At 36.5% G+C, this 17,060-nt stretch overlaps 1 protein-coding gene across 3 annotated transcripts in view; it reads right to left on the reverse strand.

Annotated features, from left to right (window-relative positions):
* GALNT13 (polypeptide N-acetylgalactosaminyltransferase 13) overlaps positions 1 to 17,060 on the reverse strand; it is a 534,707-nt gene that overhangs the window by 58,664 nt on the left and 458,983 nt on the right. For all 3 annotated transcript variants that reach the window (XM_082690946.1, XM_082690944.1, XM_082690945.1), the window contains one exon: positions 444 to 583. In XM_082690946.1, the coding sequence (XP_082547072.1) occupies positions 444 to 583 (140 nt within the window). The remainder of the gene's footprint in view (positions 1 to 443; positions 584 to 17,060) is intronic.

A 17,060-nucleotide genomic window follows, 5' to 3' on the forward strand; every position in this document is an offset into this window, starting at 1 on the left:
GGAAAATATATTTATTTTTAAAAATGCATTACTTAAATTAACGTTTAATGGAGAACACTGTTTTTAATAAATTAATAAATGGGTTTTACAGTTTTCAGGTTTAGGTTCAATACATGAAGTATGAACCACCTAAACCAAAGCTCTTGGGGTTCACAGTAAATTTTAAGAGAGCAAGGTCCATATGACAAAATGTTTCTGAACTGTTGGTAAAGAAACAAGAAAATACTGTTTAGTATTAAACTATCCCCTTACTTTTGCAAATCCCAATGATAAAGACTTTTATTGGTCCTTGAGACCATAAGTGACTTGAGAAGTTATTTAAAACAGATCCATTTAAAAACCCTGAAAGCATTTTATTCACAACATAAAAAATATTGAGCTCCTTCAGAATTGCTCCATTTGCAAAATATATTTATAACTTAACCAAAATAAATAATTCATACCTCACCAAGTGAGTAATAACGTCTCGGGATCTGGGAGTCCGGATAGATGTTTTCAAGGTACCAAGAAAAGGGCTTACACTTCAGGTTTTCTCTTAGTGTTTTTCTGACTGACACATCTCCATAATCCACTTTGACAACACCTGGAATTTTTCAGAGAAACACACAAATCAGTTTGTGCTATTTTTGACTTAGTATGGGTTTCCTCTGTTTACTTTGCTGTCAGTTTTCTTCCCCTCTGTAATTACAATTCCATCAAATTCAATTGCATACGCAGCTGCTACTCCACTGATTTTCTTACTAGCAACCAATTAGTACATGAAATGGATAGAAAAAACAGCTTTTCCTTTGGTTATGACTTTTCAAGCACAAATATTTATCACCAAACACTTACACTTCTTACATGGAATAATTAATCAAATAAGTGTAAATTGGTATTAATTTAGTATCTCATAATCAAAGCTTAACTGAGCTGTGCAATAATACGGCCGTCTCTCTTTCATAAAAATTCCAATCCTTGTGTGTCTTTTATTTGAGTGTCTTTTATTCACCACCGTAGATTTCATGATAAATTTATATAAATATGATCCTCACAATGAACACTTATGTGTTCTAACTTTATCTCTTCTTCTTGAACTTTTATTCTATCTAGGTTTACCACAGACCTTATTTTTTCTTATTTTTTCTGTATTATTTTATGAGTTAAATGCGAGCCACCCCAAATTCTTAGATAAGTAAGTTAGTGAATAAATAAGCTAAAATAAGGAAATGGCTTATACTCACATGTGTACATTAAAACTACTTAAGTTTAATTCATGTAATAGCAGAATATATGAAATTAAAAGGAATATTTCCATTGATGATCATAAAATGATGCTTTTTAGTTGAGAATTAAAAACAGCAATGCTACTAATTTCTATACCATGGTGACATGATTTGCTCATTACTATCAATATTAAAAATGATTTGACTGAAATGACTAAATAACTGTGAGAAGATTGCTTTTCTTAAATTATTTTTTACAAGGTCTGTGTTTCACATTTTTCTTTAAGATGAGTAAGCAACCTGAGTTGGGCACAGGAAAAAAAAAAAGGCCCAGTATTTGGCACATTCTATCTCAGCCAAACAGCACAACCTAACAACCATTCTATAAAACAATGAATAATTGCTTGGGCAATGCAGATGTCTGTAACTAATGCCATTATTTGAGTCACTCTATTCAAGTGTGGTGACACTCTTCAAAGCCTACCACCTCTTAGCTTCTCCCTTCCCCCACTGTTCCTTAAAAATTCTTAATTTTTGTTTTTCCAAAATTAAATGCCTTAGTGTTATTAGAAAGCACTCTGACGATGCTTAAACAGCCAAACCATTTCCTTCTAAAAGACAATATTGATTTTTTTAGCTCGTGTTTGGACAGAACACAACAAGGTCTTTGAGCTTTTTAAACACATAAATATTTGCTTTCAAAATAATCCTATTCAGAACTTGCAAACTGGAATGCAACCTTCAAAAGAAGAAGCTGGAAAACATTTTCAAAGAGATCACTACACGAATTTCTTTCTATTAAGGGCTTTATCAACTGCAGTGATCTAATACATAGTCTTGAAAATCATTTAAAGAGATTCCACTGGATCCAGGGAAAAGAGAAAAAGAAGGGCACTGTAGCTTCAGAGGACTTCATTCAACAATCAGTTTTACTTTTCTATTTCATTTTTGAGGTAGGCAAATTTGAGATATCTTATTTATATATTACTATCTTTCCTTTTTCGTCATTAAAAGACAATAGTCCTGGCTCCAGAATTTTTTCTCAGGAGGTTTTTATGTGCAGTTTTCTGATTGGAAGGGAGTTTGAAGATTCATTTGCATCTATTTCACATTAAGTAAGAGAAAATATTAATTGCCCACATCAGATTTGGCAAAGATTTGTTTGGTCTAAAAAGGCAGTTAGTATTGAGAAAAGCTAAAACCATCTCACCCTAAGACCCCTAAGCTACCCCATGGCATTGCCACTACAACATGAGTTTTGTCTTAGTCCTAGATAATTACTTTAATTACTGTTAGAAAAGCACAAAAATACTATGGGCTTATCTTAATATTTTGGTGAGGATGGTTTTTTTTCCCTCTGTAGTTCTATTTTCCTGCTTAGAAGTAAGATACTATGAGGGTTAGTAGCCAAAATATATAAAGAACTCATAAGACTCAACACTCAAAAATTAAGGCAGAAGGCACAGACAGACATTTCCCAAAGAAGCTATACAGATAGCCAACAGATACATAAAAAGTTGTTCATTGTCATTTATCATCAGGGAAATGCAAATCAAAACTACCTCTCAGAATGATGAAAATCAAAAACACAAGAAACAAGCATTGGCGAGGATGTGGAGAAAAAGAAACCCTCGTTGGTGGGAATGCAAACTGATGCAGCCACTGTGGAAAACAGTACTGAGTTTCCTTAAAAAATTAAAAATAGAACTATCATTATGATCTAGTAATCACACTACTGTGTATTCACCCAAAGAATATGAAAATACTAATTGAAGGAGTCCATGCACTCCTATGTTTACTGCAGCATTATTTGTAACAGCCAAATTATGGAAGCAGCCCATTTGTCCATTGATAGATGAGTAGATAAAGATATGGGGTGTGCGTGTGTGCGTGTGTGTGTGTGTGATCAGTGAAATATTCAATCACAAAAAGGAATGTAATCTTGCTATTTGCAATGACTTGGATAGAGCTAGAGAGTATGAAGCTAAGCAAAACACATCAGTCAAGGAAAGACAAATACCATATGATATCACTCATATGTGTAATTTAAGAAACAAATGAACAAAGGAAAAAACGCAAGAGAGACAAACCAAGAAATAGACTCTTAACCGTTCAGAGAACACACTGATCATTGCCAGAGGTGAGGTTAATTGGGGATGGGTGAAATAGGTGACGGGGAGTAAGGAGTGTGCTTGTTGTGACGGGCAGGGGGTAACATATGGAATTGTTGAACCACTATATTATACACCTGAAACTAATGTAACACTGTATGTTAACTATACTAGAATTAAAATAAAACTAAAAAAAAAAGAATTAAAAATAAATAAAAACAACTATTAGTTGGGCCCTAAAAAAACAAGTGACACATTATGTGAGAGACAGCAGTAGTCACCCAACATTCATGTATTTCTCCACATCTCGCAGCCCCTTCAGTTAGGCAAGGGCATTGACTGTCGCTGGCCAATAAACTATAGGGGAAAGGTACAAATGTCTTCTGATTTTTTTTCTTAAGATTTCATTTTTAAGTAATCTCTACACCCAACGTAGGGCTCGAACCTACAACCCTGAGGTAAGAGTTGCACGATCTACCAACTGAAGCAGCCAGGTGCCCCCTAAGTTCTCTACATCTCATTATATATATATTTTTCAAGTTTTTATTTAAATTCTAGTTAGTTAACATATAGTGTACTACTGGTTTCAGGAGTAGAATTTAGTGATTCATCACTTATATATAACAATCAGTTTGTTCTCTATAGTTAAGAGTCTGTTTCTTGGTTTGTCTTTGTCTTTTTTTTTTTCCTTTGCTCATTTGTTTTCTTTCTTAAATGCCACATAAGAGTGAAATCATATGGTATTTATCTTTCAGTGACTGACTTATTTTGCTCAGCATTATACTCTCCAGCTCCATCCAAGTCATTGTAAATGACAAGATTTCATTCTTTTTTTTATGGCTGAGTAATATTTGTGGATGCATACCCCTTCTTCTTCATTCATTTATCAGTCCATGAACATCTGGCCCCTTTCCATAGCTTGGTTATTGTTGATAATGCTGCTATAAACATCAGGGTGCATGTGTCCCTTCAAATCAGTATTTTTGTATCCTTCGGGAAAATATCTAGTAGTCTTGTCTTAAAAAGGGATAACCAGGTATGAAGACCAGGGAAGACCGTCTAGCTCTTTTTTTCCTTTACTCCAGGGACTGAGGAAGCCTTGTACCACAGCAGGCATGGCTTCAAGATGGTGCGGCCTTTGTTAGCCTGTGTCACTGAAAGACTGTGAAGTAGAGCCTGAATTATTCAGCTCCATGGCTTGAAATACACTCTCACATGTTTCCCAAACTCTTATCTGCAACCTAAGCCTCTCCAAAATAGTTACTCAACTGTTGACCCAACAATTTCCCTGGGGTCTTAAACAGGCATCTCAAATTGGATATGTCTCCAACAGTCCTCTTGATTTTTCAACTTCACCATCTCCAAGATTCTCCGTTTCATCAACCACCACAAATACCCACCCATTTTCTCAGGGAAACAATATAGAAGTAATTATCTTTAACTCATACTCCCATATTCAGCTCATTAGCAAGTCTTATTTGTTCTGTATTCACAATATATCCTCAGTCCATCAAACATCTCCTTTGCCATCCTGGGTGCATAATCCCTCCTCTCTTGACTAAACCAGCATTGTAAGAGGCTTCTAACTAGTGCCCCTGACATCTTACATTTCTCCATCTATCCTTTATTCACTACTACCTGCTCTCTGGACAATATATTTGAAATAAAAAGAAAGTCATGTCACTACCCTGCTCCAAAGCTTCTAATGGCTTTTTCATTGTGCTAGGAATAATTGACAATATCCTAACTATTGCCTAAGATCCTTCATGACATGGTTCTTGATTATATCTATGATCTAACCATCTGTATTTACTTTACTGTGGCCATACTGGCTTTTTTTTTTTTTCCTTTGTTGTTGTTGTTGTTGTTTTAACTATTTATTTATTTGAGAGAGAGAGAGAGAGAGAGTGCATGTGTGCATGGAGAGATGGCAGAGGGAGAGAATCTTCAAGCAGACTTCTCACTGAGCACAGAGCCCAAAGTGGGGCTCAATCCAATCACCCATGGATCATGACCTGAGCTGAAACCAAGTTAGACACTTAAATGACTTAAATGAGCCACCCAGGTCCCTTTTTCTTTGCTTTTCTTCAAACATGCCAAGTTCATTCCTTACTCATGGCTTCGTACTTGTCCTTTCTCTTGTCTAGAGTGATATTAACCAGAAACTTCCATGAGCCGTCCGTTACTACATTCAAGTGCCTGCTGAGAATTCATTTCCTCAGATTCACCCTGACCTTCCTATCTAAATCAATCCCTTGTTGCCATCATTCTGGGTCACTGCTCTATCCCTCCATTTTGCTTGATCATTCTCCAGGGTACTTAAAACTACTTGACGTTTTATTATAGATTAATTCTGTTATTGCCTCCACAACAAAAACTTTGGATAAATTACTTGGTCACTTAAAGCCCAGGGTATGCTATCTGTTAATGTCTTATATGATGTTATGAATACTATATAATATCTGAAAGAGGCATAGTACAGTGCCTGATACATAATAATTGCTGAGTACATGTAAATTGTAATGGGTATCTCTTCTTGCTGCATGCCCAATATCCATTTTGTCTTCTGATAAGAGCATTCAAGTTCTCTTTGAGCAATCATTCCTCTCCCACTTTTTGTTTTTGTGGTTTGGTGACCACACTATCCTTTCCAACTTTCTAGCTCCAACTGGGGGCATAAAAGGGTATGACCAGGGAATCTGTTTAAATTCAAAGAGAGAGCCTACAAGTGGTAGATCAGAAAGGAACAGAGACCATATACAGTAACAGTCACCTTACAGGCAATACAATGGCACTAAATTCATTCTCAATAGTTACCTTGAATGTGAATGGGCTAAATGCCCCTGTCAAAAGACACAGGGTATCAGAATGGATAAAAAAACAAAACCCATCTATATGTTGCCTCCAAGAAACTCATTTTAAGCCCAAAGACAACTCCAGATTTAAAGTGAGGGGGTGGAAAAGAATTTACCATGCTAATGGACATCAGAAGAAAGCAGGAGTGGCAATCCTTATATCAGATCAATTAGATTTTAAGCCAAAGACTATAATAAGAGATGAGGAAGGACACTATATCATACTCAAAGGGTCTGTCCAACAAGAAGATTTAACAATTTTAAATATCTATGCCCCCAACATGGGAGCAGCCAACTATATAAACCAATTAATAACAAAATCAAAGAAACACATCAACAATAATACAATAATAGTAGGGGACTTTAACACTCCCCTCACTGAAATGGACAGGTCATCCAAGCAAAAGATCAGCAAGGAAATAAAGGCCCCTTAAATGACACACTGGACCAGATGGACATCACAGATATATTCAGAATATTTCATCCCAAAGCAACAGAATACACATTCTTCTCTAGTGCACATGGAACATTCTCCAGAATAGATCACATCCTCGGTCCTAAATCAGGACTCAACCGGTATCAAAAGATTGGGATCATTCCCTGCATATTTTCAGACCACAATGCTCTAAAGCTAGAACTCAACCACAAAAGGAAGTTTGGAAAGAACCCAAATACATGAAGATTAAACAGTATCCTTCTAAAGAATGAATGGGTCAACCGGGAAATTAAAGAAGAAATGAAAAAAATCATGGAAACAAATGATAATGAAAATACAACGGTTCAAAATCTGTGGGACACAACAAAGGCAGTCCTGAGAGGAAAATATATAGCGGTACAAGCCTTTCTCAAGAAACAAGAAAGGTCTCAGGTACACAACCTAACCCTACACCTAAAGGAGCTGGAGAAAGAACAAGAAAGAAACCCTAAGCCCAGCAGGAGAAGAGAAATCATAAAGATCAGAGCAGAAATCAATGAAATAGAAACCAAAAAAACAATAGAACAAATCAACGAAACTAGGAGCTGGTTCTTTGAAAGAATTAATAAAATTGATAAACCCCTGGCCCGACTATATAAACCAATTAAGGACCCAAATAAATAAAATCATGAATGAAAGAGGAGAGATCACAACTAACACCAAAGAAATACAAACTATTATAAGAACATACTATGAGCAACTCTACGGCAATAAATTTGACAATCTGGAAGAAATGGATGCATTCCTAGAAACATATAAACTACCACAACTGAACCAGGAAGAAATAGAAAGCCTGAACAGACCCATAACCAGTAAGGAGATTGAAACAGTCATTAAAAATCTCCAAACAAACAAAAGCCCAGGGCCAGACGGCTTCCTGGGGGAATTCTACCAAACATTTAAAGAAGAACTAATTCCTATTCTCCTGAAACTGTTCCAAAAAATAGAAATGGAAGGAAAACTTCCAAACTCATTTTATGAGGCCAGCATCACCTTGATCCCAAAACCAGACAAGGATCCCACCAAAAAAGAGAGCTATAGACCGATATCCTTGATGAACACAGATGCGAAAATACTCAACAAAATACTAGCCAATAGGATTCAACAGTACATTAAAAAGATTATTCACCACGACCAAGTGGGATTTATTCCAGGGCTGCAAGGTTGGTTCAACATCCGCAAATCAGTCAATGTGATACAACACATCAATAAAAGAAAGAACAAGAACCATATGATACTCTCAATAGATGCTGAAAAAGCATTTGACAAAGTACAGCATCCCTTCCTGATCAAAACTCTTCAAAGTGTAGGGATAGAGGGCACATACCTCAATATCATCAAAGCCATCTATGAAAAACCCACCGCAAATATCATTCTCAATGGAGAAAAACTGAAAGCTTTTCCGCTAAGGTCAGGAACACGGCAGGGATGTCCATTATCACCACTGCTATTCAACATAGTACTAGAGGTCCTAGCCTCAGCAATCAGACAACAAAAGGAAATTAAAGGCATCCAAATCGGCAAAGAAGAAGTCAAATTGTCACTCTTCGCAGATGATATGATACTATATGTGGAAAACCCAAAAGACTCCACTCCAAAACTGCTAGAACTTATACAGGAATTCAGTAAAGTGTCAGGATATAAAATCAATGCACAGAAATCAGTTGCATTTCTCTACACCAACAGCAAGACAGAAGAAAGAGATATTAAGGAGTCAATCCCATTTACAATTGCATCCAAAACCATAAGATACCTAGGAATAAACCTAACCAAAGAGACACAGAATCTATACTCAGAAAACTATAAAGTACTCATGAAAGAAATTGAGGAAGACACAAAGAAATGGAAAAATGTTCCATGCTCCTGGATTGGAAGAATAAATATTGTGAAAATGTCTATGCTACCTAAAGCAATCTACACATTTAATGCAATTCCTATCAAAGTACCATCCATCTTTTTCAAAGAAATGGAACAAATAATGTTAAAATTTATATGGAACCAGAAAAGACCTCGAATAGCCAAAGGGATATTGAAAAAGAAAGCCAACGTTGGTGGCATCACAATTCCAGACTTCAAGCTCTATTACAAAGCTGTCATCATCAAGACAGCATGGTACTGGCACAAAAACAGACACATAGATCAATGGAACAGAATAGAGAGCCCAGAAATAGACCCTCAAATCTATGGTCAACTAATCTTCGACAAAGCAGGAAAGAATGTCCAATGGAAAAAAGACAGCCTCTTCAATAAATGGTGCTGGGAAAATTCGACAGCCGCATGCAGAAAAATGAAATTGGACCATTTCCTTACACCACACACAAAAATAGACTCAAAATGGATGAAGGACCTCAATGTGCGAAAGGAATCCATCAAAATCCTTGAAAAGAACACGGGCAGCAACCTCTTCGACCTCTGCCGCAGCAACATCTTCCTAGGAACAACGCAAAAGGCAAGGGAAGCAAGGGAAAAAATGAACTATTGGGATTTCATCAAGATCAAAAGCTTTTGCACAGCAAAGGAAACAGTTAACAAAATCAAAAGACAACTGACAGAATGGGAGAAGATATTTGCAAACGACATATCAGATAAAGGACTAGTGTCCAGAATCTATAAAGAACTTAGCAAACTCAACACCCAAAGAACAAATAATCCAATCAAGAAATGGGCAGAGGACATGAACAGACATTTCTGCAAAGAAGACATCCAGAAGGCCAACAGACACATGAAAAAGTGCTCCATATCACTCGGCATCAGGGAAATACAAATCAAAACCACAATGAGATATCACCTCACACCAGTCAGAATGGCTAAAATAAACAAGTCAGGAAATGACAGATGCTGGCGAAGATGCGGAGAAAGGGGAACCCTCCTACACTGTTGGTGGGAATGCAAGCTGGTGCAGCCACTCTGGAAAACAGCATGGAGGTTCCACAAAATGTTGAAAATAGAACTGCCCTATGACCCAGCAATTGCACTATTGGGTATTTACCCTAAAGATACAAATGTAGTGATCCAAAGGGGCACATGCACCCGAATGTTTATAGCAGCAATGTCCACAATAGCCAAACTATGGAAAGAACCTAGATGTCCATCAACAGATGAATGGATCAAGAAGATGTGGTATATATACACAATGGAATACTATGCAGCCATCAAAAGAAATGAAATCTTGCCATTTGCGACAACATGGATGGAACTAGAGTGTATCATGCTTAGCGAAATAAGTCAAGCAGAGAAAGACAACTATCATATGATCTCCCTGATATGAGGAAGTGGTGATGCAACATGGAGGCTTAAGTGGGTAGGAGAAGAATAAATGAAACAAGATGGGATTGGGAGGGAGACAAACCATAAGTGACTCTTAATCTCACAAAACAAACTGAGGGTTGCTGGGGGGGGGGGGGGGTTGGGAGAAGGGGGTGGGATTATGGACATTGGGGAGGGTATGTGCTTTGGTGAGTGCTGTGAAGTGTGTAAACCTGGTGATTCACAGACCTGTACCCCTGGGGATAAAAATATATGTTTATAAAAAATAAAAAATTTAAAAAAAAAGAATATTAAAGATATATATCAAAAAAAAAAAAAAAATAAATGCAGATTCTGATTCAGTTCATCTGGAAGAAGGCCTGAGACTGCATATCTAACAAGTTCCCATAGGATGCTGCTGTTGCTCAGGCCAAATTCCAAGTAACACCCAAGACAAAGCATTCCTTTTTTCCACCTTACACATAACCCATTTCAATGATTGGCTCAGGAATGGGCCTATGGACCAGCCAGTTTAATAAAAGTATATACTCTGAGAATTTGCTAGGACCACTAGGAAGTTAAAGCTCTATTTCCTCTGGAATTGCTAGCTGTAAAGATGATTTAAGCCTGGAACTTCGGAGGGTGCCATATAGAGACTGCCTAAGACAATGACACGAATATAGGAGTGAGATAAACAAACAGACGGAAAGAGAAAGTGAAAAAAAAGAAAAACTGCAGAGCAGAGGCCAAGACAAGATTAAGTTAGCAGATATTTAATGTGTTTCAACCACATACAAGAATCATTTTCTAAGCACTTGGGATGTATCAGTGAACAAAATAATTTAAAAATATCTTCTCTAGAAGTTGAGAGGCAACGTGGGGGGTTGGGGGGATGGGAAAGGAATAAACGAAAACAAATGGGATCAGGAGGGGGATAAACCATAAGAGACTCTTAATCTCACAAACAAACTGAGGGTTGTGGGGGCAGGGTAGGGAGAGGGTGGTGGGGTTATGGACATTGGGGAAGGTATGTGCTAAGGTTGAGTGCTGTGAAGTGTAAACCTGGCGATTCACAGACCTGTACCCCTGGGGCTAATAATACATTATATGTTAATTAAAAAATTTTAAAAAATATATATCTTCCTCTATGGAGTTTACATTCTAGAAGAGGGAGGCATATACAGGAATACATCAGAAGGTGATAAATGCTATGACAAAAATAGAGTTGGGGGAGGGAGGAATGTTGAAATAGAATGAATCTAACTCAAAGGCAACTTATCAAAGCTTCAAGTTTTTAAGATAAGTCTTTCAGGACTTGCACAAACCCTGAGAAAGCTCTGACAATCAGATAAAGCTTCATAAGTTAAAAAGGTATTTTAATTAACTCCCAGTTTGCAGGTGTGTTTAATAAGTAAATGATAATACATACAGATTTGTCATATATTTTATTTAATAACCTGTCCTTTTTTCATCATTTAGAAATTTATTTTAAGGCAGTATTAAATTTATGTATGTAATCCTGTTTTAAATTTTTAAAAAGATAACAGACTGAAGATCATGATAATCTCAAGTTCTTCCTTGAACTTAGTAGATGGCTAAGAGGCCTATAGTTCTGGTTCCCCATAATTAAGATACCTGATGACAGAATAGCCTGATTTTAGGCCAAGGCTTAGAGTTTTCTCTATAAAAACATAGAACTGCAGCATAGCTTAATGGAGAGAAGAGGGCAAATGATTTCCTTTAATCAGGAATGCTCAAGTAGATCAATGGTATATCTAATTGTCAAAAATACATATATTGAAACAATTAGGTCTGTATTAGAACATGGAAAAATGTTACTAAAAATATAAATTTTTATTATATTGACATTGTAATGAAATAAAATAAAATATATATGAAGACCCAAAATAACTGAGAAAAATGAAAACAGCATGTTCCCTTTGCTAGTAAAAAAAAAAAAAAAAAAAAAGAGAGAGAGAGAGAGGGGAAAAAAACTTTTGAAAAGTCTCCACTTGCGGCACCTGGGTGGCTTAGTCATTAAGCTTCTCCTTTGGCTCAGGTCATGATCGCAGCTGGGATCATGGAGCCCGCATCAGGCTCCCTGCTTGGCAGGAAGCCTGCTTCTCCCTCTCCAACTCCTTGTGCTTGTATTCCCTCTCTCACTAACTCTTACCAAATAAATAAAGAAAATTAAAATAAAAAGTCTCCTATCTGGGCACCTGGGTGGCTTAGTCAGTTAAGCGTCTGACTCCTGATTTCAGTTCACGTCATGATCTCCGGGGCCCCAGCTCAGGGCTCCACACTCATTAGAGTCTGCATGAGGATTCTTTCCCTCTACCCCTAACCCCGCTCATGTGCATGCATGTTCTCTCTCTTTCTAAAATAAATAATCTTTAAAAAAAATCTATTTTTCCTTAAGCACAGTTAAAACTATGCAGCTAATCAATGTTTTTTAGATACAGTGATATCATATTAATGATATCCTTATATATTATAGTAGACCATTATACATAGTTTCAACTCATAATTTTTAAATATATTTGCAAAGTTCTTTATTAAGAGAAAATCACCTTTTTTTGTTATTTATTTTGAAAAATCTATCTTCAGGAGCTTTATGGATAAGGATCTGTATTTTCTTTCTCCTCAAGAGAAGTAATAATAAAAAATCATTTTAAGCTACCTAGAGATTATTGTATTCTAGAATATCTAAAAACTACATTGTGTCAGAGGTTTAGCAGATTATTTCAAAAATTTTTCTAATTTTAAACTAGTCTTTTAAATCACCATTTTAATTTTTTTCTGTTCTTGACATGCACACAAATTACCCATGCTCATAACCACTCATTAGGAAGTTACTGGACAGAATTACATTAAGAGGCTGATGGCACATGCCAGCTAATAATATATAGTGATTATCTGTTGAATTTATCATTTCCTATTATTACTGCAATTTTGTTTTAATGGAGTAAAAATGAGATAATGAATGGTACAAAGATCATAGCTTCTACTGAGAATGTATATTACATGGAAGCTGCAAGTATTGGACATCTTGCCAATTTATTTAAGTCTGTCTGATCCCATAGTCAAAAGTTTGGGCATATCTTGAGGCTAAAGTTTCTAGGTAATTGCCTCAAACTTCAGTTCAATTTGGCAATAGAAGTCTCATATTCAACTGCTTGATCCCTAATCAATGAGAATATGGGAAACAAGAAGAATGAATCTTTGCAATGGCCTTTAAAAATAAAGGTCAATTTAGTATCAGTTAAAGCAAATGGAGTATAAAATCTGTAACTGCTAGGAAAAAAAATTCCAAGTAAGGATATGAAGGCAGTGTTTATCATCTTTCAGAAGCTAGAACAGAGTATGTAGACATTTGCTCTATAACTCATGAATTCTATGGAAAATCTAAAGGACATACTGAGCCAATAAAAATACTATTACTGTACTTATATGCATTTTTTTAACCCCCAGTAGTAAGGAAAAATTTGTGTACAATTTGTATATTGGTCTTCAAAAAACTTCTTACAATTATTTGAAAAATATGTATTCATTGCAAATAATTATAAAACATTAACAACTATGAAAAGTAAAACAAAAAATCACTTGTAATATGACTGTATTTACCTTATGGTAATGACTTTTCTGGACTTCTATTTAAGGATAACTATAATGTACTTTTCTTGCAAAAAAATGATTCACACTGTAATATGTACTTGCAATTTACTTTCTCCCTAAAACAATATGTCATGAACACTTTTCAGGTCCTCTAAACTCTCCTGTAACTTTGTTTTTAATGCCTCTGTGGTATTCTATTTTACTAATTGGTAATAGCTTATTTAATCAATGCCCTATACTTGGACATTCAAGTTGTTTCTAATTTTGGACTTTAAAATCAATGAACATATTTGTACATTTTTATTATGCCCTTGATTATTTCATGAAGGTCATTTTTAGAAGCAATATATTTTCATAAATTATATGCTGATTTCAAGACTTTAAAAAATACCTATTACTAACCCGCTTTCCAGAAAGTTATTCAAATTCACATATCGTCTTAAGGTGTAAGAAGCTAATTTCCCTTCCAAAACACTGACTATTTTAATTTATGATTTTGTTTACCACTTTTTATTATGTGGAGATAAATGGTATCATACTACAATTTAAAACTGTTTACTAGCGACTTCCAGGGAAGATGGCAGAGTATGAGGGTGCTAAGTTCATCTTATCACAAGGATACATCTAGGTAACAGCACATGCCTGGAAAGAACCCGGAAAACAACCTGAAGAATGGCAGAACAGACTCTCCACAGCTAACTGTAGAGAAGAGGCCATATCATGAGGGTAGGAAGGTTCAAGAGGCAGTTGGGAGCTAAACAGACTCACAGGATTGCACACAGGAGAGGGGGAAGACATGCGGACAGAAAGGGGAAAGCAGCAGACCAAAGGGAAGTTGAATCCCCGTAACATTTGACTTTGAAAACCAGAGGGGCCTAATTTCAAAAGTTCTTATAATCAGCAGGGCTTAACAATTTAACAGCATGCAACTTTAAAAATCAGCAGGCTGAGATATAGCATAGAAGCAACAGGTTGAAAAATGCCTGGTGCAAACAGGAGGGAGATCTATTTACTAATCTCAGAGCCTGTGCTGGAGGCACAGAGATCCTTAGGATACTCCTCCAAGAACAAAAAAGCTGGCAGGTGCCACGTCCCTTCTTTGAACCCCAGCCTAGATACACAGACAACTGCAGGCACCAGTGTGCCCAGTCCCAGCATTCTCCTGCTGACAGCCCCCTCCAGCCAGGCCTCGGCTCCAGGTCCTCTCCCACGGCAGATCTGTGCAAACTTTGCTGGCACCCCGTGCCCCATCCCCACATTCTCCTGTAGACCTGTTTCCTCCAATATGCTCTAGGTTGGAGCCCGTCCAAAGTGGTGTCACATATAGTAGTGTGCAAGCAGCCCGAAGAGGGGCCGGCACCACTCCACAGTGACTCTGCCCGGGGACATGGGAAGACAACCACGTTCACCAGTCCGGCATCACTTGGATTCATTCTACTGACCTGGCAAGTACAAGCTAGGAAGTTTCAGTCGGCAACTGACTAGCCTACCAACATATTTCCACAAAGTGCTTCACAAATTGTGCGCTACCCCTCACTAGTTCCATACGAGGCCAAATATAACCATTCCTTCAGTTCTTGACACAGATATTATTATACTATCTCTGAAACAGTGATATATTTTATAATCAGTATCACCTTACTTTGCTCCTAGAGAGAAAGCCATATTGTAGTTGTCATGGCTTGAGCACATGCAAACTATTTTTTTTTCTCTTTGTGTAATAACTAGCCAATTGCAATTTCAGTAATTACTCATTAACTGATGAGCATTTAAATCAATGGACATTTAAATATGTCCCGATTATTGTCTGAAAAACTTTCCTTTGGTACTTCTGGTAAAATCCAGAAAGTACCAGAATGAAATTTACTGAATGGTTGTGGGAATTTGAAAGAAAATCCCAGGGATGAAAATGTTTTCAGAAAGCCTATGTCACTGATCATCTTGACAGCACTGAGAATAGGTGGCTGGAAAACTAGCAACTATATCAGCAAATCTGCACTGAAAAGTGATTCGAAAGCGTCAATCTCCAAATGTGAAGAAACTGCTTGATTAATTCATTTTGCTTATTTAAAGAAAAATTCTATGTATGTATAAGAATAAGATACACCAAAAAGCTGTCTGAATTAGTTGCTCTGAAAGACTTCCTTCAATGGGACCATCATGATTAAAAAAAAGAAAATTTAAACATTTTAGAAAGACTTTATTAGAGAGAGAGCAGAGCAAGAGAGAGACAGAGAGAGCTCACACAAGCAGGGAGAGGGAGAAGCAGACTCCCCACTGAGCAGGGAGCCCCATGACGAACTCAATCCCAGGACCCTGGGATCATGATCTGAGCTGAAGGCAGATGCTTAAACGACTGAGGCACCCCAAACGCCCCCCCCCACCAATTTTTAATTTTTTTAATGAACAAATTTATAAATAAATAAAAAATAAATATGCTGTTAAGTTTTTTTCATTAGCCAGTTTCCATCTTAAGATTTTAATTAAACCAAGTAAATGGCATGAAATACAAACACATATTGGTTGATGTGTTTACTTTCAGTCCCTGGCATATTATCTGGCACCAACTGACATTCTTTAGATATTAGCTGCATGACTGTCTGGTACATACTCTTTTTCCTTCTGGGCTTTCCATCTCATTCTCTCTTTGTCTCACATATACATGTTTATAAGAAATTACTATATAATTTGCTTTTATGACTTAGAATTACCATAACTTTATACTTATTAGAAGTATTATATATGTTTGGATAAATATATATATATATATATATATATGGAGAAAGTAAGTTTATGCAAAATTTGTTTCCAAAGTGCTACTTGGTCTCATTAACAATTATCAGTATTTATTAAAATGCACCTTCCTAGTCTATATTTATTCAGCATTCTTGTCTGCAAAGCCAACAAGAAAATCTAATTATATTTTTGAATTATGAGTTACAAAGGAAAAAAACACAACTCAGAAAAACTAATGTAAGTTGGCAACCCCATCTTATTAACTCAAACAATGTCTGAGATTATATTATGGAACATGTTAACAATTATGTTACTCAATTATTAATAATCCAGTCTAACAATGTAAACGTAGGGTACATAATTCTTCTCAAAAGGAATGACTTCCATAGCATTTTAATATCTCTATTTATGCAGCAAAGGGAAAGAATTCTGATTATATGCAGATATGATTAAGGAAGATTAAGATCACACCAGTGCACTTAGAGACTGGCTCCCACTGCCTGGGTGTGAATTTTGTTCTGCCACATACTAGATGGTGAAATTGGGCAATTATATGTACCTCATGGGGCCTCAGTTCTTTCCTCTATTAAACGGGCATGATACTAGCACCTTCCTCAGAAGGTCATTGTGCTTATTCACATAGTTAACATGTAAAACACTTAAATTGTGCATCACACGTAGTAAGTTTGTGGACACGGACGTCGAGGGACACATCACCTCCCATAGCAGAGCAGCCTGGTTATTTTCAGAGCCTGCGCACCTCTGCTGTAGATTAGATGAACAAAATGGGAAATAAGCAACTTAACTTTGGTCCAGA

The sequence above is a fragment of the Mustela nivalis genome (assembly GCF_964662115.1).
Source record: "Mustela nivalis genome assembly, chromosome: 11".
NCBI classification, from domain to species: domain Eukaryota; kingdom Metazoa; phylum Chordata; class Mammalia; order Carnivora; family Mustelidae; genus Mustela; species Mustela nivalis.